This window comes from Onychostruthus taczanowskii, unplaced genomic scaffold (assembly GCF_017590055.1).
Source record: "Onychostruthus taczanowskii isolate IOZ18803 unplaced genomic scaffold, ASM1759005v1 scaffold59, whole genome shotgun sequence".
NCBI lineage: Eukaryota > Metazoa > Chordata > Aves > Passeriformes > Passeridae > Onychostruthus > Onychostruthus taczanowskii.
This window is the reverse complement of record NW_024503568.1, coordinates 2,427,763-2,453,060: the sequence shown is the minus strand read 5'-3', so window position 1 is coordinate 2,453,060 and position 25,298 is coordinate 2,427,763. Positions and strand designations below refer to the sequence as shown.

The window sequence follows — 25,298 nt, the reverse complement described above, 5'->3', positions numbered from 1 at the left end:
ATGTCAAATGACATTTCCAGATATAAGATAGCAATACAGGTTGATAGGGAAACATATCTTTCTCATAATTAACACACCAAGCAGAAGATTGACAGACATTAATAACGCCATTGCAGAAGTAACATTATGCAAATCAGAAAACCTGAATTTTTGAACAGTTATTCCTGTCTGATTCTCTGGGTAACAGGAACATGTGATATCATCACATTAGATATAATTAAGAGTCACCCCAACACCAGTCTAAGCAATTACCAAATGTTAATCACTTTTGGAAAATGGAAATATGATAGCTCTATTAGAAAGAATAATGAAAAAGGAAAAGATAGTTAAATGCCAGTAGAACATTCCATCAATACTCCAAAGCAAAGGCTCCTATGAGCATTCACTGTGAGGGAAATGTAACCCTATTGCTCTGCAAAAAGGCTGGTTAATTCGATTTTGCATTCATAGCTCTGCAGGAAAACAACCTACTCTAATTGGTCATACTCCAAGTCAGACTTCAAAGTAACAAAAGCATTTCCTCTGTAACATATTTGTAACAATTTGGGCTTACTGAATTCATAAAATCAAACAAAATTGGCCTCTCTGTTGTCTGCATTCAATTTCTCCTCTAATCTAATATGGACATTTTAAGTGGATCTGTAAGATCTCCCTCTATAGCCCAACTGGGAAGAAAATGTTTCTTTTGTGGTAACTTCCACACCTGATGTTAATCCCTTGAGATAAATACTACAGTGACACAGGATGTCCAGTTTCTGTTTTCATTAAGACCATTTCTTAGGAGTAGTGGCAACCAGAAACATTAAATTAATCAGACAGCTGAGAGCCATAGAGTTGTACTTACTTTTATTTGGCTTTTCAGAGATTCAGGAAGGAGAAAACCTACTTGTGCAAGAGTTTCCTTCACATCGGTGATAACACAAACTTGTTGTGATAAGTTGTCTGTGATCAAGGAAAAAACCCTTAGATTTCATGCCATAATAAATTAATCCAAATTACTAATCTGCTAAACATTACCTTCAATTCACATATTGTCATTTATTGGCAGAATATTTTCAACAGCTGTAAATTTAAAGGCTGCAAGGTACAGTTAATGTAACTATGTTATTTATATAATATGTATCTCAAAATTCAAATTATATTTTATATAATTTTGTACAACATGACACCATTACATTAGGCCTGCCCCCAAAGCCCATTTAAATTTATCAAAAGATATTTGTTCAGGTTGACACTAGATGACTCAAGAAAACTTTTTGAAAATTTCATCCCTCTTATCACTTCGACAGATAAATAAATGCAGTGTCAGTAATATTGAGTAAATAAAGGGGAAAAAAAGAAAAAAAAGAAAAACACACCAAAAAAAAACCCCAAAACTCAGGAGATAACATAAGTCCTATTCTCAACAATATATAGTAAAATTTGCAAAAAAAAATTATTAATTATACTGTTTAAGGAGATGTAACTGTTCACCTCAATAGCAAAGAAGTTGCAAAGTTGTCACAAAGATCTTGGCCTGGGCACCTTCCTAGATCTTTTACTGGTGGGGCATAAATCAGTATTTTGTTGCTGTCAGGAACAACAGTTTCAAGTTATTGCCTGATTTGTTCCACAAAGCCACTATTTCAGAAAATTAGTAATTTCTCTTGTTATTGACTTCAGGTTTTAGATTCAGTGAACATTTTCCTTTCTTTAAGCCAACAAATCAAAATTCAAGTCTGAAACTCTCAAGTCTATTTCAGGCCTTTATCCTTTCGATGCTGAATTAATACGCAGAACTAAACACAAGACTCCCAATGTTTTTGGGATAGCTGTTCCATAAGTAACTAGAAATTTCATACATGTAAAGTCTAATTATTTTTAAAGCAGACTTCAATGAAACTCCAGAGACAGAAATATACCAAACACCACCACAAAATAAATTAGGAGTGAAAGACAAGAAAAATCATAAAAATATGGGCTAACTGGTCTTCAAACAAGTCTGGATATAAACAATATGTATTTGTTGCATATGGAAAGTTATTTCTATAATTACATACCACACAATAAGTTCAATCAGATGCATAACCTCAGTAGTGCAGAAACATCTCACTTTCTCTTGTAAACTCACAGACTTCTTTATAAAAATAGACATAAAGACCTGAAATTTATTTTTAAAGCTGCTTTAGAGTTAACATTATTGAAAAGTGACTTGTGATTTTTAAGCAATTTTCTGTGACCAAGAAAAGTGATTTAACCACTGAGAATTCCAAAAGATAATTAGAATGATTTTTTGAATCACAGATATTTATTATGTCAAATATTTATAATGTGACAACAAAAATACTGGTGGCAACTGAGTTTGTATTAAGTTAGCAAGAAGGGGAGGGAGGAAAAAAGGGAGAGAACAATAAACATCTGCTTATAAACCATCACAACCAGATGGAAGTGAGAATTAAAAAAATGCATGGCCAGTTCTCACAGGATTGGAAATCAGAGGATACCACAACTGTGGGAGAAATTATCTTCCCATAGATTCACTGGGCAAAAAAAGTATACTGAACATGCATCACAGTTGGCTTCTACTTAATACAGAATAACTTTACAGTCTGAAAAATGGGAAACCATATTGAAATAATTTCTTATCAGCAGAAAGAAACTAATGGGTAGATTGAAATCAGAGCAAGAGCCACTTGAATTTAGTACTGTACACAAAGTGCAGATACAAAATAGATATACATAATAAACCAGACTAGCATATCAGATTTCAAGCACTCAGACTCTATTGAACTAAGTAATTTAATGAAGAAGGTCAGATTGGAGCTATTACAAAAATTCACATGTGGAAGAAGGCTGTGGAATCCAAAAAGGCACCATAACTTAGGCTCAAACAGTCCTTTTTAAAAAGAAGCCTGTAATCAACAGCAAGTGTCAGAAGTATTCTCACAAAAGACTGCTCAAAGGCTGCAGCTATAAAAACCCATCTCACTACTCTCTCCAGCCCTCTTAGATCTCTAATTTCCTGTAATATAATGAGAAAGGAGAGGCAATTACAAAAAAAACAACTCCGATTTTCAGGCTGAGTTTAATAAAGAAGAGAGAAATAAAAAAATCAAGTGTGGAAAACTGTATTTTTTATCCAGAAAAGAAACAAAACATTATAAGGGGGAAAGTATGTTAATAAAGTAGGAGGAACCTTAAAGTAATGATAATACACACATTGAAAAGATGCTGCATGCTTTTAAATGGTCAAGGAAATGAGTAGAGGAAGTCTGGGAAATCATCTTTTATAAAACCATCATAGTAAAGCAACAGTTTTGTTCTAGTTGAGGTTTGAAACTCAGCTGCCATTTAAATCCAAACTATTTCAAGGGGTCAAATAGATCCATATGTTAATTTAGACCACCTTTGCAGCATTGTGGGAAGGAAGACTCAGCTTTCCTCCCCAAGACTGCCTGTGTCTCACTTCTGCTAAGATGATGGAGCTCTGTCACTCAGCATAGTCACGCTGAACCCAGTGAGCACAGCTGGAGTGCTGGCTCGTAACTCCAAGGATTCCATGAGCTTTGCTGCCTGCCAGTGAAACTGACTGTGTGCAGCATTTCATTCTTGGTTGTCAGAATCCTGTTTGGGTGAATGAAACAGCCATTCTGGAAAGCCACAACACGGCCATGTCACAAAGAATTTTAATACCCAGTTAAAACCATTTTGTGTCCCATTAGGTAACAATGGGAAATTACCACCTGGGTAATTGAGGCTGGCAGGGACATCAGGAGGTCTCTCATTCCTGCCTTCTCAAAGCAAGATCACCCATGAGGTCAGGCCTGGTCACTCAGCCCCTTACTGCTCTGTCATACAATCTCTCCAGGCAACCTGTTCACTGCTTGACTGTCTGTCAAGGGTGAAAGAGGTTATTCCTTTTATCAAGTTGGAACTTCCCTTGGTTGGGTTTCTGTGTTTCCTCCTGTCCTCCCACAATGAACCACAGTTCTACTTAACTACTTTCTGTCATAATTTCCATTTCATCTGCCCAACTTTGTTTTTAGTTGTTTTCTCACTATTACATTACATATCAAACTCTCTACCTTGCTTTGGCTTATTAAAGTTATCTAAACTTACTGTTTCCCTGGAAAATTCCTCTTGCCAACACACATCACCCTTTTACTGCCAGCTTCATTCCAGCTGTACCTGATAATGGAGTGGTGCTCCCTATTCACATGGATCACATTTGATCCCTTCCAACACTTTTAACATACACTCAGAGCATATTTTTTTTCATTAAATAAAAACTAGTTTAAACTTTGCACTGTCAAATTTAAATATTAAATTTCCCTATCAGGAGTTTTCTTCATTAAAGCTAAATTGATACAAGATTTCAGAATTTATTCCATCAAACCTATTTTTTTTAACATCAGAAAACCTAATTTTCAATTTCTTCACACCCTCCTTTGATATGTTGAAAGCTTTAGATCACATTATTATGCAGCAACACCTGCTACAGTCTTTATCCTAGAATCATACCCAATTATAAATTAAAATGTGTTCATGTTTATGGAACTACCATAGTCAGATGATATATTAAGTGTACTCTGATGGAAGACTTAGAAGTTTACCTTGAACACCATGCCACAAACAAGCAGCAATTAAAATAATACTTTGTTTGAATAAAGATAATAAATATCATATCCTAGAGAATTAATACCATAAAAAAAAGCATCTGAATGGCAAATAGGTTTTAGCCTAGAGACATAAATTTTTTTCTCTTAATTGCACATACATGTGTCTACATACACTTGTTTTTGGAAACATGCTTGTTTCTTAGTCTGCCATTATAATTCCTATTATTTTGGAAGCACATCCTAATCATTGAAATGCTTTTGAAGTTTGCAGTGAATTCCAAGTAGTAAATTAATTTATCAGAATTCCATTTGCACTTTCTACATAGCAATAGCTTGAGTGGTCTGGAAATTCAGTATGGTTTCTTCTGGCATCTTTAGAAACATCTTTGTTATGAGATGCTACTACTGTAAACATAAGAAAAATTAAATAAATACTGCCAAGCATTCATTCATCCTCAACAGAATAGCTGAAATTCTTATTTGAATAATATAGGTAATGAAAATTATCTAACAATTTTTTGTTGTTGTTTACCCATTCCCTATGTCTCTGTAGCCACAAAAACTAAAAATCAAACTTGACACTGATCCTACTAATATTAGCACACAGGAAAGAAAGAAACATTTTGTGGTAGAAGACAAGAAAAGAGGGTTTTCACCTGACAGTAGCTATTCCAAGGAGTATTCCCCACCTGCCAGTCGAATCTATTTCTTTGGTTCAGAGCTGAGAACAGCCATTTGCTCATGAGCATGCTCATGAAAATGCAGCCTACCTCACATAAGATCTCTGTCCTTTGCTAAACAAGGCTTATCTCAATTTTTATTTTTATAAAAAGTCACATGGTTTCTTCACAGAACACAAGTCATAATATGTAGCTCCCAACAGCCATATATAGTCTGAAGGCCTTACAATATTTTTCTCAGCACTTGCAAAAATCATCATTTTATCTACATCAGCAGATACTTCTTTAGCAAAAAGTGAGGGCAAATTATCCAATCTGCAATTGCATGCTCTTGTGAAAAAGTAATTTATAAAGTAAGGCCCTTGAGAAAAGAAAAACAAGGAGGAGGACAGAGAGTCAAACTGTAAGTTACAAACTTCTGAGAAGCACCATTTAAAGTTTACATGTTGGAACTAGAGTTCAAAGTTATCTACCTCGAGGGCAGTAATCCTAATGGAATTTTTTTAGGATGTTTTGTATTAGCCTGATCTTAACTACATTTCTAGATGAGTCACCCGTATTGTAAGACAATGTTTTTTTACTTCAAGACTAAAAATAGGCGTGTAGCACCTTGTCTGCATACTCTACAAGTTTATACCTGCTTAACTAAAGAAAAGCATTAAATTTGCTTTTTTAAAAGTTATAAAAGAGAATTGAGGAAGTCAGGAAACTAAAAAGAAATGTTTTAAGAAAACAGTCTCAAAAGAAAAATAACTCATGAGTCTATTTACATCAGTGAAATGTTTCTTTGTGTTGCCTTGAATAAGAATGATAGCCATGCATATAATATCTAAGGTAAAACAAATGCATGTAGGGATGTACGTTTTTCTTATTTCCACCTGAGTCAAGTTTAGCACGGGAAAATGTGTTGAATTCTTGAAGAAAACCAAAAGTTTTGATCACTAATAAACTGCAGATGACATAAAATTTGGAATTGCAGTCACAAAATTAAATGTGTACACTCAGAAGTTCTTTATCACTACTGAACTCATCCAGAGATAAAATGTGTATCCAGCACAGTAAACAGGTAACTTAATAACAAACAAATCAGCTGTGAAGACTGAAACAGCAGTGGGGAGCAGTGTGAGGGCAGAGCCCTTAGTACCCAGCACCCTCCCAGCCCATGCATTCAGCTTCTTGGACATCTCTAGAGGACCTTGACAGCATGCCAGGTGGCATTTAGAGAGCTGGTATCTTGCAACTCTACTTGACAGCCATGTAGGACTTCCCCCTGAGGCACTCTACATGGCAAAAGAAGTGATAAGCAAGAGCACATCACTTACACAAGAGCATGTACTGATAGGGCAAGTGGGAATGGCTTCAAACTGAGATTAGATTAGATTCAGATTAGATATTAGGAAGAAAATCTTTAATGTGAGGGTAGTGAGGCACTGCAACAGGTTCACCAGAGATGTTGTGGATGCCCCATTCCTGGAAGTGTTCAGTGCCAGGTTGGATGGGGCTCTGAGCAACCCAATCTAGTGAAAGGTGCCCCTGCTGATGGCCATGGGCATGGAACTAGATGGTCTTTAAGGTCCTTTCCAACCCAGGCCATTCTATGATTCCATGATTCTACAATATAGCACCATGTATTGGGTTCTGAACTCTCAAGAAAAGCAGACACTGTGATATAGTCAATTACCCAGCTTCTAGGAAAGGCCTAACTGAGCATGTCTAGGCTTGAAGGATGGTTGCCATTCTCTAAGGTGACCTGTCCTTGCAGGTTTCCCATAAATGCAGCACAACACTGCAGAACATAGCGAATAAGATTTCTTCTGTAAAACTAACAACCATAAGACAAAACGGTGCCATACAGGGGTACATCAGGATGATGCTCCAAAGGACAAAAATATCTTCTCCTCTTAAATATGCTTTTAGTGTGGAATGAACTGTGCATAAATCATCTGCCTAATATTAATTTACATGGTTCAACTGTCCACTACCAAAATAATTCATGCTGCAGTCAACTGAAGGTCGGAGATTTTAAGCCTTTTGAAGGGCACAAAATAGATAAGGCACAACTTTCAAACTGCTGTCTTGGAGGACTAAGAGTCCCAAATCAAAACCCCATTAAAGATAATTAATGATGTAAGATAATTCTGTTATGCAGTGTCCTAATTTGCTATGAAGGATTCATTATACTATTTGCATAAGGAGCAAAGAACATGTACAGCTTCTGCTTCCTGAACTCATGCAATGTAGCAAGAAGCAAATCTAAACTTCAACAATCTTAGAGTACAGATTGTCATAGAGACCACCATAATAAGACTACTGTGGTTACTGAAGCAGATATATTGCATGCTGCCACAGCAAAGGAACATTACATAAGTAAAGGGATTAGCCTGATTGACTACCATGAATGTATTAATTTTTAATTTAAACTAATTTTAACAAGCTTTTTATTATAAGTATTAGCTGAAAAAGACTACTGGGTTTAAGGGAAAAAAAAGGTGGTAACATGACATACATATATATATGTGTATATATATATAAAACTAATGTAACATCTAATTTCCTTTAAAGACCTATGAGATTATTGAAGTCCTTATATACACAAGGAGCATGGAAATTCATTTGGATAAAGTTTAGTTTTGTTTCAAGTTTGTAATTTTTTTACCACTGAGGAAGAGTCTGGCTCCATCTTCACTGGAACCCATTGCTTGTCAGAACCAGAAATTTCCAGGCTTCCCAGTTCTATCTTTTTGATTTGTGCCTGAAAAATTCAGTTAAGTAGTTGTAGCAATGCATCTAATATGAAATATTTGCCCAATGTAAAATGAAAGTGAACAACTAGCTAGTCACTCTCTGTGCCTCAACAGCACATGGGTTCTGCTCCACTTTTCTTAAATAGGAATTGCATTCTTTTTCCTGTAAAGGAAATTTTAATCCAAAGGGAAGTCTCTTTCTCTTCATCAGTTTCTGGGGTTTTATCCCTCAGTTCTCAACAAGGAGTCATGCAAGGGTCCCCTGAATCACTGCCTATCAGTATACAATAATCATCGCATGATAGAGTATTTGAGAATTCTTCCTTTCTACACTGTTTTTAGAGTCCACCTATATAAAGGCTAAATCCAGTCTGAATGTTAAATTGGTATGAAACCACTGCCACCATGAAAAAAAAAAAGGTTAACAAACTGTTCAACAAAATATTTATAAATTAATGAAATACCTCAATATCACATAACTGCTATATCAATTTAGGCAACAACTGCCTGCATGTAAAACAGTGAAGATCCCTAAAGAGTTAATATTTAATTTTCACTCTACTATGTAGAATAGAAAAACAAAACATATTCAGAATTGACCTGCAAATGAAAGGAAAAAAAAAAATGTTTATTCCTTATAAGGCCCTTCAAAATTAATCTCTATTTGACTGTAATATACACAGCTTTTTATAAGGTTCTGTATTCTGAGAGAAGTAAATAAAGGTAAATATGCCTAATAGAAAGATTCCAGTAAACAAGCTAAAACAACTTGCCTAAGCACATTTTATCCATCACATAACTTTTCTTAAAGACGTTTCAAACTACCACATAAAAAATTCTTAATTAGAATCAGGAATATGCAAACTGACAGTCACAAGGACCAACACGTACCCTTAATGATTGATTCAGCTGCATACAGATCCCGCTTGTAGGTCACCTAAAGGACAGACAAGCCTCATTAGATTTAACATAGCAGGAAGGAATGTAAAACCAATAAAACAATACCCTGAAGGCAATTCTTTACATTTTAAACACCACAAACAAGTGATATTGTCAATTTCTTCATTTTGGTAAAATATCACTGGCAATTTATGAGACTAGAGGTTGCAGAAACTACTGGAGACTTGAGATCTAACTTAGATCTGCTTAGAATTCACTGGAAATCTAAAAGTATTTTCAATCCTTTGAAAAATCATGAAAACATGATAATGCATCTATTTTTTACACATCCATTCTACTCTAATTTTACTGCAAGTAGATAAATTTTTAACAGGATATTGGAACATAAAATTGACAGCCAGGGAGAAACCTAGTTATTGCTTTTACTAATATAGGTGTAATCTTTCAGTAGTGCAAGACCATTACTGTTAATGAGAGTCCAATTAACCAGTGGGAGTCAGTGAGACTACAAGTAAACAGTGTGAGCTTTCAGAGAATTAATAAACATCAAATTCTTCTTGAAAACATTAATCAGATCAAGTTAGATGAACAATAAGATGTTGAATATTTACTTGGTAGTTGCAAAAACACCCTTCATAACTGTCTTTATACCCTCATGATGGCTGACAGTAATAGGCTTTGCAAATAAAATAACAGAGAATTAAAATCAGCATCTACCCAGGACATTAACAGTCTTTGCTAGCAATGTCTTCACAACGACAAGCAGTGACTTGAACTGACACAAGTATTAAATATTTGTATTTGTTTTTACTGTAAATTCATTTTATGCTAGAAAAAATTTTACTGGACTTTCTGAATATTTTTTCCCTTGAGTCTGAATATTTTTTTCCTTTTTTTTTTTAAATGAACTGAACAGGATTCCAAAAGCTTTAGTCCTGCAAGGTATCTTTCATCAGGACACCACTAACAGTATTAGCATCTTAGTCTCCACGTAAGTGATTACTTGATTTTAACATAAGGATTCTTGTAACCACTTTCCTTTCAATCTCATAAATTAAGATCTGGATTATAGTCAGACACAGATGAATAACATCTCATGATTTCCCCAATGCATTATATTATTTTAAAATTAAAAACTAACTTACTTCCCTCATTTGTCCTGCAGGAGGAGGAGCCAGAGAATTAATCTAACCTGATAAATCTTTGGAGTCTGACTTTACACAGACATTTACATTTCTACTTACTGTTGGGAAGAATCAATATCTTGAAATTAGATTTAAGGATAGAGTGAACAACTGAGTGACTGATTTTGCTGCAAAGTTTCTATTCACCAGATTCTAGAGGGCCTTTATACTGAACTTTCAGTAAAGTATAACTGATCATAATCTCAAAACCTATCTCAAAACAAGACTGTTAGAAATGGTCTCATACCCTAATATTTACAGTCTCTTTGAGGTGCAAAAATATTTTTAAACAGTCTGATCTAAAAAAAAATTGCAGGTGCAGTCTTCAAGAAAACAATACAGGAGAATAAAAAGAATAAGAATAAACATTTTAAAAATATCTTCTGAAATTCTGAGACAGACATCAGTAAATGGTTTGTTTTCTAGAGAAATAAATCAACAAAGATCATATTACACACTTCATTTGTAATTCTTTCAAAATCTTTGATCCTATAAGACAATTTCAGATACAAGCTCCTGTAAGTTTCATGAAAATTGCAGAGCTCACAGAAAACCCTTCCAGATACCATCTGCAACCACCACTTACCAGTCAAGAAGGGAGAGTTTCTCTACACCTCTTTCAATTTCACTAAGATGTTAAATTAAATTCCATGGATGTTCCCTATTTATAGCAGTTTCACAGAGCTTGAGCCCAGATTTCTCCATAGCATTCTAGATGCACTTGTAATAGTAGAACATCGCATTTCTAATTTCATATTTTTGTTTCTCTGACACACAGTATTTTGCCCACACACAGTGTAAACTTCCTGTCCTCTGGGATGCCTACACCACACTCAAAGTCACTGCCTCCAAGAACAATCCACTAAATATGACCTATACTTCATTTGTTTTTAAAATCAGTTCTTCATATTTGGCTGCAATGAAAAGCATACTCTTTGATGAAAATATTTTCTAAGTAATCCTTATAAATAGGTTACTTCTCATCAATTATATTTGTATTTACAGATCCTTAAATCTTTGTCTGCAAACATTATCAGACAACTGTTAAATACCTTAGAGACAATAATAGTTTCTGCAGAAACTGGTGAGAATTTCTTTCGAAATATATCAATTATCTAATTTTTCATCTATTTAATAAGAACTACTACAATTAAAGTCATCCTATTTTTAATTAAGATGTCATGTAGTAACAAGTCAAACTTTTGCCAGTTGTATGTTGTATCAGCATTACCATCTTTATCAGCCAAGATTACAGTCTTGTAATAGTCTTGAAGTCAATTTCACAAACTAAATAAATTCCATGTTGGCTGACATTATTACTTTAATCCCATGACTCTTTATTGATCAAGTTTTGCCTGTAGCAGTGCACCCTTTTGTTTGGTTGATCAATATCAAACTCACAGGCTCCCAGTTATTCAAATTTTCATTTTTCATATGAAAATATTAATTTTCATTTTGTCCCTTTGAACATACAGTGATCCAAGATTTTCAGAATTTTATTGCTGCAATCAGAATATCACTAGGCCAAATATTAAAACTCAACACAAATACCTCACATTCACAAAACATGAAAACATTACCTGCTTATAGCAAAGACAGAACAGTCTTACTTATTAAATATCTTTACTTTTCTGCATAACTAACAATCTACTGTACCTTAATAAAGCCTCAAAAATCAGCAGACAAGTTTGTTTTTCTGTGTGTCTTTTTTTGTTAATTGTCAGACTACTAGTTTTCACTACCTAGGAAGATGTTGTTTTAGAAGTTGTTCCCCAAAATTACTTCCATGTGATGTTAAAAAGTCTTCTTCAGACTGATTTAGTTTGATGGATGGTTCAGACCTACAAAAATGTACATTAAATGCAAAAATACAACTCTTTACACAATAAATACAAGGTTATGATCACATACATACACAAATGTAGTGCAGTTCACTTTAATGAAGCTTTTCCCCTCTTATACTACGACATCATACAGAGCTCCTTTGTATGGGATACTTTTGTAGGAATAGAAAATAATCTGTTAGTTTTTAAAAATAGAGGAATTTTCACTCTGTCAACATTGTCTATAAATCTGTCTCAATTTTTAAGAAGTGTTATTATGCTGAATTTTTTATCTACAATACACACACACACACACATTAGAGTACAACAAACACATTCTGTTAGCTAATTTTTAGACTATTTAGAATATTTAAAGTAATTTTACTTCCAAGACATCAAACACAGAGAAACTGAAAATGTGGTGTTGATAGAGGCTTTATGTTTCTTTTTTTTTTTTTTGCTATCCTGATCCCAAATATCTTATAAATAGCTATATAATAACTATCTTTAAAATAGAACTTATGAATATTTATAACACTGAAGTAATTTGAATGAGTTGGTTGTTTTCACTACAAAAAATGATTATAATTTTGTAATTTGTTCCCAGAAAATAAAGAAAAAACTATCTCCTGCTTTAGCCCCAACAATGACTTTGAAATGTTACTCTTCCTAATATACAAGTGCTCAAGTAGAATAATTAATATTAATTCAAGAAGATAACATATAAACACACACAACATTTTTCCACATCTTTGAGTCATTTAATGTTCTGCACTTTGTGCACCTCATGCATAAACTGAATTCCTACAAATATCTGATCTGCTCTTTAAAGATTCAAGGTTCACATAGGATGAAACTGATTTCCAATACTCAAACTTCAGTAACTATTCTTTGACTGCAGTCTTTCAGCTACACATCATCTGAAACCTCAAGTGAACAATGATTATTTATTTCAGTTCTTATTTATCTGTATGGAATATCTCTTTGCCTTATGTTGAAAATATAAGACTGGAGCCACTGAGAGAATATCAGTCCTTGGCATATGAAATTTCATTTAGCTCAGCATTAAATACCTAGCAGAAAATAATAACAATATATTACAAATTACAGTATTATGACAGCTAAGGAAATAAAATTGTGTTTCTGAGAGCTGATAAGCAACAACAATAGTTCTAAGGCATTTTGTAAGTAAGTACTGCTTGAAAAAATTGTAGTCTTCTGCATTTCATGAAACTGCAGACCAAGCATGACTGTTTTTTAATGGTACTGCTCTAGGTCACCTGCCAAATACCTTGGGTGACCAACACCAGGTGCTATTCAAGAAGGAGCTGTATTGCTCTGTAGGCTCTAAACTGAAATGAGTATTTCCTGCAGGATCTGTAATATTTTACAGACCTTGTCATTTTTACGCCTTCCACTTTTAATGTCTTTACAAGCCACAGGAGACATCAACAACTTTTAGCTACAAAACTAGGCAGGGCACAGGATGTGAGAAGGTACTTCAATGGCCTGGCAGCAGCATCTTTGTGTTTATGTGAAATATTCACTGCTCTGCACTGCCTGCAGCACAGTGCCTGCACATAAATGGGTGCTCTTGCTACTGTCACATTCTGCACAACACTGTCAACACTGAGATTGTGCTGGGTTGACCTTGGATGGATACAAGGTGCCCACCAAAACTGCTCAGTGATTCCCTTATTCAAGTGGATAGGGGAGAGAAAATATAACAAAAGGCTCATGGGTCAAGATACTGGCAGGGAGAGATCATACAAACCAGACTCAACTCAGGGAAATTAGTTTAATTTAGTTTAATTTATTACCAATCAAATCAGAGTAGGATAACGAGAAATAAAACCAGATATTAAAACTTCTTCACACCACCCCTCCCTTTTTCCCAGGCTCAATTTTACTCCCAATTTTCCCCACCTCCTCCCCTCCAGTGGCACATGGGAATGGGAAATGGGGGTTGCAGTCAGTTTATCACACAATGTCTCTGCTGCTCTTTCCTCCATAGGGAGAGGACTTCCCTTCCCACATGTTATCATTTTCCAAATGTTTATAGGCCTTTTTTAAGTCCAGTGCTACTGCAATGGATCCCACATGCTATAAAGTTTACAGCATCAGGATGTTTAACTTTTTCATAAACAGTGTTGGAGGTGACACTGACACTTCAACAAGTCCCTTTTATAACACAGAGATCAAGTCCACAAGTTCAAGTCCAAATGAAACTAGGGACTGGTTACTAGTGCTGATAGCGGGGATAATACTAGTGTCTTTATTAAGAACTTGAGAAAGGAAAAATACCCTCAGAAAACTAGTAGATGATAACAAATGGGCAAGTATCCATTCAATATGCTCAAGGATCCAAGAGTAACTTAGAAGGAACCTGAAAGCCTGGATAAAGATGCTGAGAGAAACTTTGTGATCTATAACAAATATAAATACAGAATCGTGCATCTGGGACAGAACTACCCTGGGCAGCAGCAGTCCATGCTGATGCTGAAATACAAAAAGCAGCTTTATAGAGAAGGACCTTCTGGACAAGCTGAGCATGAGTCAGCAGTGGGGAGCAGTGGAGAAAAAGAATCCAACAGAGCTGTATCAGTATGGAAATAGTGCTTATTACAGGTAATATAGGGATCATTCCCCTATATTTGGCCCTTCAGAGAACACCCAGAGTACTGCTTTTAGCTTTGGGCACCCCAGTATAACACAAAGAGAAACAGGAGGAAGCCAGTAGACGGCTGCTAAGATGGTGTGAGAAAATTACAGAAGATGGAAGATGGGGAAGGGTTAATTAATGGCCATGGTGAAGAATAAATTGGACTTTTCTTGCAGAGCTTTCTGTTGGCCTTTCTTCCTCTCCAAGTGCAAGAGTAAGGGAAATGTTGATGAAATAATACGAAAAAAGTCCCCCCATAAAAGGTGATACTCATTAGAATTGTCTTCCTCAGACAAATTCTTCCTTCACAAAAAACCTGTGAAATCTCCCTTCTTGGAGATATTCAAAATTTAACTGGACAAAGCCCTTCACTGCCTAATATAACTAACCTGGTCCCACTTTCAGCAAGGTGTAGGACCAGACGACATCTATCTAGTTCATTCAGAGATAATTATTCTGTCATTCTAAGCTACATTTTTCTGCTGGACACCAGTAGTATCTACAGATAACAAAGAACCAGATGAACACTCCAATGAGCTAAATGAGCATTAGTGGTGTATTTTGCTACCCTTCACATAAGTATCATGCTTTGCAATACAGACAATGAAACCATCCAAAAAATTGTGTAATGTAAATATGCACGATATAATCTCAGTCCCTCAGAAGACTAAATAGGAAAACAGACCATATCCTGTTTCAGAAAGACTACATATCCCCAACAAGATATCAAAAGAAGTTCTGTATGCAACCAATGCACAAGCAAATTTTGCTGTTAAATTGCACAGGAAACTTGCACTGCAGATTCAGGAAATTGCCTTTCTTTTTTATGAAAGATTTGAAGATTTATGGTTATACTATTAGAAATAATGTCTCATTGGAGGAAATTTACTGTCAAAGACAGATGCAGTGATTTGAGCTGCTTCCAGCTCCTTCAATGTGGTAATGAATAAAATAAAAGAAATAAAATAAAATACTAAAAACTTTAAAACTGCTTGACACAACAGCTACTAAAAATGAATAATGTCCCACCCTCCAAATCAATGATATGCAACACTTTGAAGTTGAAGGGACATATGCTTTGGCATCTGTACACACACCCACTTTGTCATTCATCAGGAACCTACCAGATTACCCAACAAGGCAAATTATGTTTAAAAAAATTTAAAATATTTTTTGAAGAGGTCTTAAATATTATACTGTTACTGAATGTAATGAACCACTCTAAAAATAAAATTGTTGATAGCCAGGTATTTGGCATGAGAAAAAAAAAGTAATGTCCCCATAGGAAAAGTGGAGGAAAATAGACAAAAGACATAGAAATAGCAGGAGAAAGTTCATGTCATAAAAGAAAATTCTTAGTTTTGGAGATTACAGATTTATAGTTTTACAGATTCTCGGGTCATTCAAATACCTAGATGTTTTTCCTGTTTACAGGAAAATGTTGTCTTCATTGATTATCTCAAATAACACTTGTCCAAGTCTCTCTACAATAATAAGCTCTAAAAAAAGCCCAGACAAAACCAATTCTGCAAAACGAAATAGAAAAGCCTAAATTACAATTGAAAACACATCTGAATTTTTATGGTAATATGCAAATTTTATTAATTTTAAATTATATATATAGAACTAGATATTATTATTATTGTCTTTACCTTCCAGAGGTCAGCTGTTCCTTCAACAAGTTTGGCATTTGTTTTACAGTATTTCAGAGCCAGATGCAAACATTCAGTTCCATAATCCAGGTCATAGTCCGTACACTGTAGTAATTAAAAAAGAAAAAATATACTAAATTAGTCTTAGATACTTCTAAGCAATAAAACATTTTATTTCATTAATGAAACCTTACATCTCAACAATCCTATCCACAGTAATACATCTGTATTAGGCACAGAGGTTCAGCATGGATCAGAAATAAAACCATACCAAGAAGCTTATGCCAAATTGTGGCTATTCAGCAAAGTGATACAGAAGTAAATAAACACTTTATAAACACAGATTAATTCAGTTAGGTGCTGAAAGTACGTTGCTAAACCTTTACATTGTTAAATAAATGAATGAGAAATTACATGTATAAAAAAATTCTTGATGGAGTTGAGAGATACCTCACTAATAGACACCACTGACCTTCCAGTGACAAACCTTTAGAGTATAGGAACAATTTAATAGATGTAAAAACATGACTCTTCGAGCGCTGTTTTGGTTATTGCAGCATCAAAAATGGGATGGTAGTAGCTAAGAACCTCCCTACTCCTTATGTGATTCCCTCTATCTTTTTCTCCAGTTACCTGCACAGAAAATGGCAGTCCCATGCTGCTACATGAGCCTTACTGATTAAAAAAAAAAAACCAAAAAAACAAACCACCAGACAAAGGTTTATCTACCTTTTAGTCATCTAGAAAAGATATTATTCTCTTGACACACGCTTCCCAAGCAGTTTGGTTTCCTATTGATACTGATTATAAGAACCTCATTAAGGAAAAACTGAGGGAGAAGAATCTTCTGAGTCAAAACATAGGTAGAAAAACAGGAATTGGGAGCTTATCAGTCAGGACTACCTCAAGATGAATTAGCCTAAAATAAGAAAGTTCTACTCTATTTTCATATTGCTAAATTACCAGTCCATCCAGAAACACAAATTCCATGTAACAAGGATAACTTAAGAAACATCTATTTAAAAAACTGAGGTATTTGAGAAGATCACAGGCCGGCCAGCCCACTATCCAGTCTCTATTGCAGAGTGACTTGTCAAGTAAGAAAGAAAAAGGCAATAATATGGAAAGAATTTCCCAGAATGCTCCCTTTGCCTCATATAAAGCTATTATTCTGGCTTCAGAAATCCCTATAATAAAAAGTCCCTGAGGGACACACTGAACCAGAAGCAACTGCCTTAACAGCACTCAGTGAATTACAGGAAAACTAAATTTACTCAATTATTTTTTGAATAGCAGTATTTTTTAGCAACTGCAGCAGGGAGTATCTCATTCATCACTCTTTTCATCACATGCTCTGTTATTCTGACAGAAAAACCACCTTCTCAACCCTTCAAAATACTCCACCACGTCTCTTCTCACATCTTTCCACAGATCAAGAGATCAATATCTATTCATCATTTCATGTGTGGAAACTACTTTAAAACTTTGATCAACAATTTTGCCCTCCATTTATCTACACTTAACTATGAATTTTATCATCATATCCTTCTACAAACCTTCTCAGTTAGTCCTTATCTCTATTGTGCAGAAAAAAATGCACACCTCCACTTCCTGTTTCAAATAATTTATGAACTAAATAACTGCAGAGGTCTCAGTACAGACCATCATGAAACTCCAGTGGTGATTTACTGCAATGAAAACTGGTCATGCACTTGACCTTGTTTCTTATCTTTGAACAAATAATCTACTCTGGGAAGTCCTTTCTCTTGTCCCAAATCTTTAAATTTCCTTCAAGCGTCTTTAGTAAAAACCTCTGTGAAACATCTTATTAATGCACTTAGGTTGTTATCACCTCAATCAACCTCAAACAAGATGCCAGTGAAGTCCTTAAAGAATGACAATTAGCTCTGCAGAACATAACCTTTCCTTTACAAACAATTCCATTGTGTCAAATTTAACCGTGTGTCTACAAATTCATGTTTCAAAGATACTGTACTCAGTAATTTCCAGTTCCCTCCAGGATTCAAGAAATCAAAATTGTCAAGCATGTAAAAATGTCAGTGGATTAAAGAACAAAAAGAGAGTACTGCAATACAACCTGTCATTATTTTTATTAACTTCCTGAAGAAGTTGATTAAAACAGACGAAGAAAATTTTTAGTTTCTATTCTTGTGTTATAATGTATCAGTGAAATTCAAGGAATTCATTGGCATTACAGGTCTGAATTGCAACACTCATACAGACAGACATCCTAGGAAAAAGCATAGCTGTCACTTTTACATTATTTAAATAAGTGAATTCTGTCATTTTTGTTCACCAGCCAACTTAGAAAAATACTTTAAATGTTATTGTTCTTTACAGGTTTTTATCTTGAGTTACAAAACAAAATGGACACAAGAGCACAGAATAACTTAAAAAGAAAAGGGTTTCAAAAAAACACTTTAGAATATTCTTAAATTAAGCAGAAATTAAAATAAACAGGATTAAAAAAAAGGTCAATAAAGAAGACAAAGGAATAGGGAACTCTTATCTCCAAAATACATACAAAAGCAGTGATCTCTCAAGTAAAGAAGTAGAGAGATAAAGTGCCAGTAAAACCAGAAATGGCCTAGTAACTTTCAATTCCAAATATTTACTACCAAAATGTTTCCTTCTTTCATTTTGTTTTAAAGGAAAATTTTCTGGTAGAACACAAACAATTTTCCACTAATGTGAATAACATACAGATTTTAAAAAAACCCCATGTATTTTTATTTTTGCTTCAGAATAGAAGAGAAAATTTCAGTAATAAATTTAGCTGTGAAAAAATTTATTGAAATATAACATTTTAAAATATACAGGCAATTAATGCAACTAGGACAAAACTAAGCAATTCCAACTTTTTAGCAAGGTATTAATCACAGATAATTAGTAGGGAGGGGAGAAGTTCCATAAATGGTCTCAGGCGTCTTGAGAGTATTGCTTGCTTCAAGGGATGAAATATGACACAAAGCAAAGTAATAATTAAAAACACATTTCACTAACACTTGTATATCATGACATTTACCACTCTAATTATCTGTAATTGTTTCAACCTAAACATATTGTCAGAGTATACTGTTCTCCAAGTCTGATACACTGATGTCAGAAGAGAGCAATGAAATGAAGTAGCAGCACAAGGCCAGCTGTTTATATACCATTTCATGCTAAACATCTTTGCATGTGAAATTTTAAATCCATATTTAAAGTTCAGAATTCAAAAGCTTCTATACTGCCCTAAGAAATTCAGTCAACAAATTAAGCATTATTAGAGAGCAACTATAAAAAAGTCCTGAATCAAGCACAGCATTGTCAGCCAGTCAAGGGCAGGGATTGTCCCGCTCTGCTCTGCACTGGGGCAGCCTCAGCTCGAGTGCTGGGGCAGTGTTAGGGCACCTCAACATAAAAACGACACTTAACTATGAAAGAGTGTCCAAAGGAGGGCAACAAAGATGCTGAAGGGCCTTGAGGGGAATCCATATGAGGAGGGACTGAGGTCACTTGGTCTGTTCAGCCTGGAGGAGACTGAAGGGAGATCTCACTGCAGTTACAACTTCCTTACATGAGGAAGCAGAGGGGCAGGCATTGATCTCTTCTCAGTGGTGATCAGTGGAAGGGCTGAGGGAATGGCCTGAAGCTGTATCAGTGCAGCTTTAGGTTGGATAGTAGAAAGTGGTTCTTCATCCAGAGGGAAGGAGAAGGCTCCCCAAGGAAGTGATCCAGCACCAAGCCTGGCAGAGTTCAAGAAACATTTTGACCATGCTCTTAGGTGATGGGACTACTGGGGATGTCCTCTGCAGGGCCAGTAGTTGGATTCAGTGATCTTTATTGTCCCTTCCAACTCAGGAAATTCTTTGATTCTACAAGAAATCCAGACTATTTGTGAAGAAAATTCTTACTGACCCAGGTGTACAACTGTTCTCATTCTAAGTCTTCTGTATATAATTCAGTGTACATCTAGATCCAATTAACAGTACAAAAATGTGTTTAAAACTCTTACTCTTTCTAAAGCTCTTTTATTACTGAAAGCCTTTTTAACATAAGTTTGACAGTGTACAGTTAACTGAACTTGACATGCACACATAGCTTTGTGAAACAATAGACATAGTTTAAGTTTCAGACCACAGATTTGAAACGATGGAAACAGCTGGAAATATTGGCACAAAACATATCCACAAAAGAAAGAAAACATAATAGTTTAGCTCTTTAAATGACACAGAAGGAAATATGTTACTTAAAAATGCTTTTGTAGTGTTGAATATTCAAAGGCATTCTAATAGGTAGTTTTGGGGACACTTTTTTTGTGGGTAGATTTTTTTGTTTGTTTTCCAAGAGTGGATGTTTGAATAATGTGCTACGAGTGGAACAAGATACAGATTTTAGAATTACACAAAGTCTTCCTCCTCCCCCCAAATTTGTTTGAAAACATTTTGAAAAATACTACTACTTCCTAAAATGCAAGGTGTAAACATAGAACAAGAGGTTAGAGAAAAGAGCAGCTATGCAGCCTGTGTCTCCCTGGTATTTACTAATAGTCCATATGCTTACTTGCTCCCAATACAATACTTTGAACACTAATTTACTGTATCTTTGTATGGGAACTGGCAACCATACAACAGAAACAGCACAGATAAAAAAAAAGGTTCAATACAGGACTGTTTTTTTCTTATATTTTCATCTTTCCTTATTTTATAATGACAGAAAACAATATTATTTTATGCATGAAATGAAAGAAAATTTTCAAGTATCTTTAAAGCCTGCATAGAGCCAGCGTTTTCACTTCCATGCCATTGACTGTTTAATCTTTAGCACCTTTTCCACTGTCAACAGCATCTCCATTTTATTCTCCCGTGTAAATCCATTCAGTAACAATATCAGAACACTTGCTCTTAAAATGCATAACTAACCAACAATAGCAGAGCTTTAGGATTTTTCCAGATCCTGGCAAATCAAGTTTCAACTGCTGAAATGCCAGAATATATCATGAACATTCATCATCAGGAATATTTTACTGGGTTAAGAAGTAGACACAAGCTCTCACTGAACCTGAATTGGCCTATTTTTATCATATTTTATAAAGTTTTTTTTGCCACACTCATTACCACTGAACCCAAAAAAATGCTGAATCCAACAGTGGATTTGCAGCAAGCATTCAGCCTACGTCAATATGCCACAGCTAAATGAGAGACAGCAGAAGCAGCAAACAGAAGGAGGAAACGTGAATGAAGAAACACTGAGATCAACGTAAACCAAATTATCTCATCTCTGAAACTATTTTTATCATAGTTAATTATTAAAACTGTTGTGACAAACATCCATATGCGGTAGTAGTGAAGATAACAAAGACACAGCAATTTGCTCCCTAACAGAATTAAGCAAGCCTTTTTTTATACATATCTGTATCTATATCCCAGAATCTTTCAGTGCAGTAACTGCAAGTACCTTTTCCATACATGCCATGATTTCCTGGCAATCTGCCATTAAACCCCTGAACACTTCCTGACTATTCATTGCAATATTTTGGTACTCATGTTGCTTCCAAGTAAACTAAATATATACACCCATATTTTAGTTACAACATAAAGAAATAAGAAAATGGCAATAACCTATGTGACAAGAGAGTAGTAGTCAAAACACTGTGTTAGGACTCATTGTTTACACTTTTTAAATTATCTTGCAAATTGGAAAAATACTTGGGAAATAATTAGAATTATTTGGACAAGACAAAGACAAGAAAAATCTTGCCCTAAGGTAGAAAATACAGATTATTTAGGTTATTCTAAGAATATTTGAAGAAGTAATTGTTCACATTCTCCCAATAAAGAAATTTCTAAATACATCACATTACAAAATTAAGAAACCAACAGATAATTTAATTGAGGTTGGAAGCAAAAGTGAGCCAAATTCAGGCCAAGCTGAAATGCATTTTTTAAATTTTAATTTTTTTTTTTTTACAGATAAGATTATTTACTCTTGGAACAATTTACTTCAGAAAAATCACCTTTTGAATTATGCAAGATCATAAATGGTCCTTTTCATTGCCTTTCAATACACCAAGCTGTCAACAACAAGAGGTTAAGATTAAAACCTCTACTTCACTACCTTGTCTTCTTTGTTACTCTCAGAACAAGCAGCAGATGACAGTTTAGGAGGGTGGTCTCCCATATGTGGGGTACCAGGATCCTCACTCAGTATTCAGCCTTTTCTGAGGCTGTGCCGAACAGGTGATTCTCACAGACACAGGACACTTACCAGGGTAAAGCCAGTAACACAACAGTATTCTCATAATCCAATCTAACTTCCAACTTCAATATTTGCATTGTGTCTCCTTAACATACACCTTCCAAATTATATCTGAAGACAAAATGCCTTTTCACTGCCATAGAGATGCCAAATTTCACCCACGGAGTGGAAGCTTTGCACCACTGCAGCAAACAGTTCCAAGAGCTAATATGCGAATTTGCAAAGTTCTTTGAGATCCTACAGGATGAGGAGTGACATAAAATGGAAGTAATTACCCCATTAGCAAAACCCTTTTTTTTTTTTCCTGTGTAAGGCATTAGAATCTCTCCAAACATTCTTGTGGCAGAATTTAATTAGGGCAAGGTGGGGATTCAGACAATATCCTGGCTCTACCATTGCGCCAAAGAACTAATCAAGTACAGAGCTATCTAAACTAGCATAGTTTTCTCCAGACCACCAATCTAGCTTCACTTCTTGAATAAAAGAAAGCATTACTAACAAAACTTGTTTTAGCATATTTATCCTGAAAAGTGTTCTTTAGATTTGGGTAGGCTTTAAGGATAGGAAAAATTATTTATTCCTCCCTGCTCCTCAGGGTAAAGTTGTGAGGTTAAAAAGATCCTAGATGGAATAGCATATCTCTTTGGAAAATATCTCAGAGATACAACCTGCAGACTATAACAATGAGGATATTCATTTAGGTGAGGTTGACAGCACTGTAGGTAAACAACAGTCTGTGTCCATCAACCTGACAATGAACAGAGAAGGCAGAACCTCTGCAAAACTGCCTTATTAAAAAATTAGCGCCATAGCAATTTTGCATCAAAACGAGAAAAAAATTACCAGCTTTCTGTGTGCATTAAATGGAACAGAACGCAGGTTCTATTGAAGTTCCAAATAAATAATTTTTTAAATGTGACTAAAGCAAGTTATAAAATCAAAGCTGAAATGGACCACAACAATGAAAGGGTGCTGTTGATAATGTGAAATTTCTCATGTAAGAAGAAATAGATTACCTTCTAACATTTAGTAGTGGACAGATTTCCTTGTCAAACCTTTATATCTAAAACTCTGATGACCTATGAAAAATCAGGAAGGCTTCCTTTTGTTAGATTATTTCATATGCTTATGAAATAATCTAACACATTATGTACATTGACAAAGTCAGAGATATTTGCCATCTTCATACAAGTAGTACACCAATAATTAAAACTAGGGTTAGGAATTTCAAAAAACTATTCAGCTGAGTATCCAGCTTACTTGGACCAACCAAGTAGGCAGTTACACTAAAACTGTAATTACCTGTTATATAGGCAGATGGAAGAATGCTGCCTTTAAGACTCCATACAAAGAAGAACATTGGTCTGTAGTACTGTCTTCATACAAATCATACTACAAAATTACTATTAGTCTAGCCAACTGTTGCCTAATTCACAAACCACTTCTTGATTCAGTAATTCAGAATACCTTTAATGAGAAGGAAGAATACCTACAAACACAAACTGGAATGCAGAATTAGGACAAATACAATAATGATGTTACATGGCATATAAGATCTGAACATATAACTATGAACTACAAAAGTAAAGTGGGTGACCAGAGACTGGGGATGGGGAAAAGGAAGTGGACCTACACACACACACACAGAGCACACAGAAACTGCAAAATCCATTTGAATAAGAATGAATTTTGAATATAAATTATCATCCTTACAACACAATACACTTAATAAAAGATTCCTGATGCTTTTTTCAAAAAGACAAAGGCCAAGAAACAACCAGTACAACTTACGATAAAACATATATATTCTATGCACTATTTGTCATATGTTTCAAACAATGGTGATCTCTTTTTCAGAGCTTTTACACTACATAAATGAACAGTTCTGACCCATACTACTCAGGATGGAAGAGAATCAGACAAAAAATGATCCCCAACATGCTTGCAGGAGATAAAATATTAAGTGAGTAAACTTTGGTGACAACTTACATGCCTAGATATACACAAAGTTTCTTGTTTGGTGAAAGTTAAAAATAAATGTTGAGGTGCCTTGAAGATTCAGATATCTTGGCAAGGGGATGAGCAGTGGTTTTTTCAGGATTCCAACACTAGAATTAAATGCCCAAATTTTGTCTCACTTATATCTTGATCCTTCAGTCCTTTTTCTGAATCTGACCCTTTCTCCCAAAGTTGCCAAGGTTTTAGTCAACAATTTGTCTACTACCGTTCATCTAATCGCTTCTTGCTCCTGGCAATAATAATTTGACAGACATTGATGTTTTTAACAAAGAATGAAGCCACAGGAAAATCCCCAAATCAGTCTAGACATTTTGCCTCGAAGGACTTTGCCTGACCTATGCCAAAATATTGCTAAACTGCTACAGCTGACTCCACTTCCCTGCTACAGAGGATACTAAAATGCTTCACACATGTTTGAAAAAGAATGCCAGTAATGTTGTGCCCTTTCAAAAAGTACTTTAGAAGTTTACAAAATCCACATGGAATACACTCCCTATTATTTACATACAGAAAAGACAATACTTTGAGCAAATACTTTTACAATGGCCCTAACAATAGCCAACTTCCTTTCTTAGTCTGGCAAGATCTTCCCTGAACATTTCTAGGGGGTTTGTTAGAGGAGAACTATTTTAGGATTTCCTTTTCTTCTACTAATGACCAGGTTGGACAGTTCGCAGACTATCTCTTTTCCCCATCTCCACCCAATCCGTGGACATCTTGCAATGATTTTTTTTGGGGAGTGAAAGAACATCTGCCTCCCAGAATTCAGCATCAA

The 25,298-nt window shown here is 35.0% G+C and overlaps 1 protein-coding gene across 3 annotated transcripts in view; it reads right to left on the bottom strand.

The window, feature by feature from the left end:
- Positions 1–25,298, bottom strand: part of CRPPA (CDP-L-ribitol pyrophosphorylase A) — a 107,779-nt gene that overhangs the window by 52,101 nt on the left and 30,380 nt on the right. For all 3 annotated transcript variants that reach the window (XM_041418280.1, XM_041418278.1, XM_041418279.1), the window contains exons 4-6: positions 16,244–16,348; positions 8,914–8,959; positions 845–942 (exon numbers count right to left, since the gene is read on the bottom strand). In XM_041418280.1, coding sequence (XP_041274214.1) covers positions 845–942; positions 8,914–8,959; positions 16,244–16,348 — 249 coding nt within the window. The remainder of the gene's footprint in view (positions 1–844; positions 943–8,913; positions 8,960–16,243; positions 16,349–25,298) is intronic.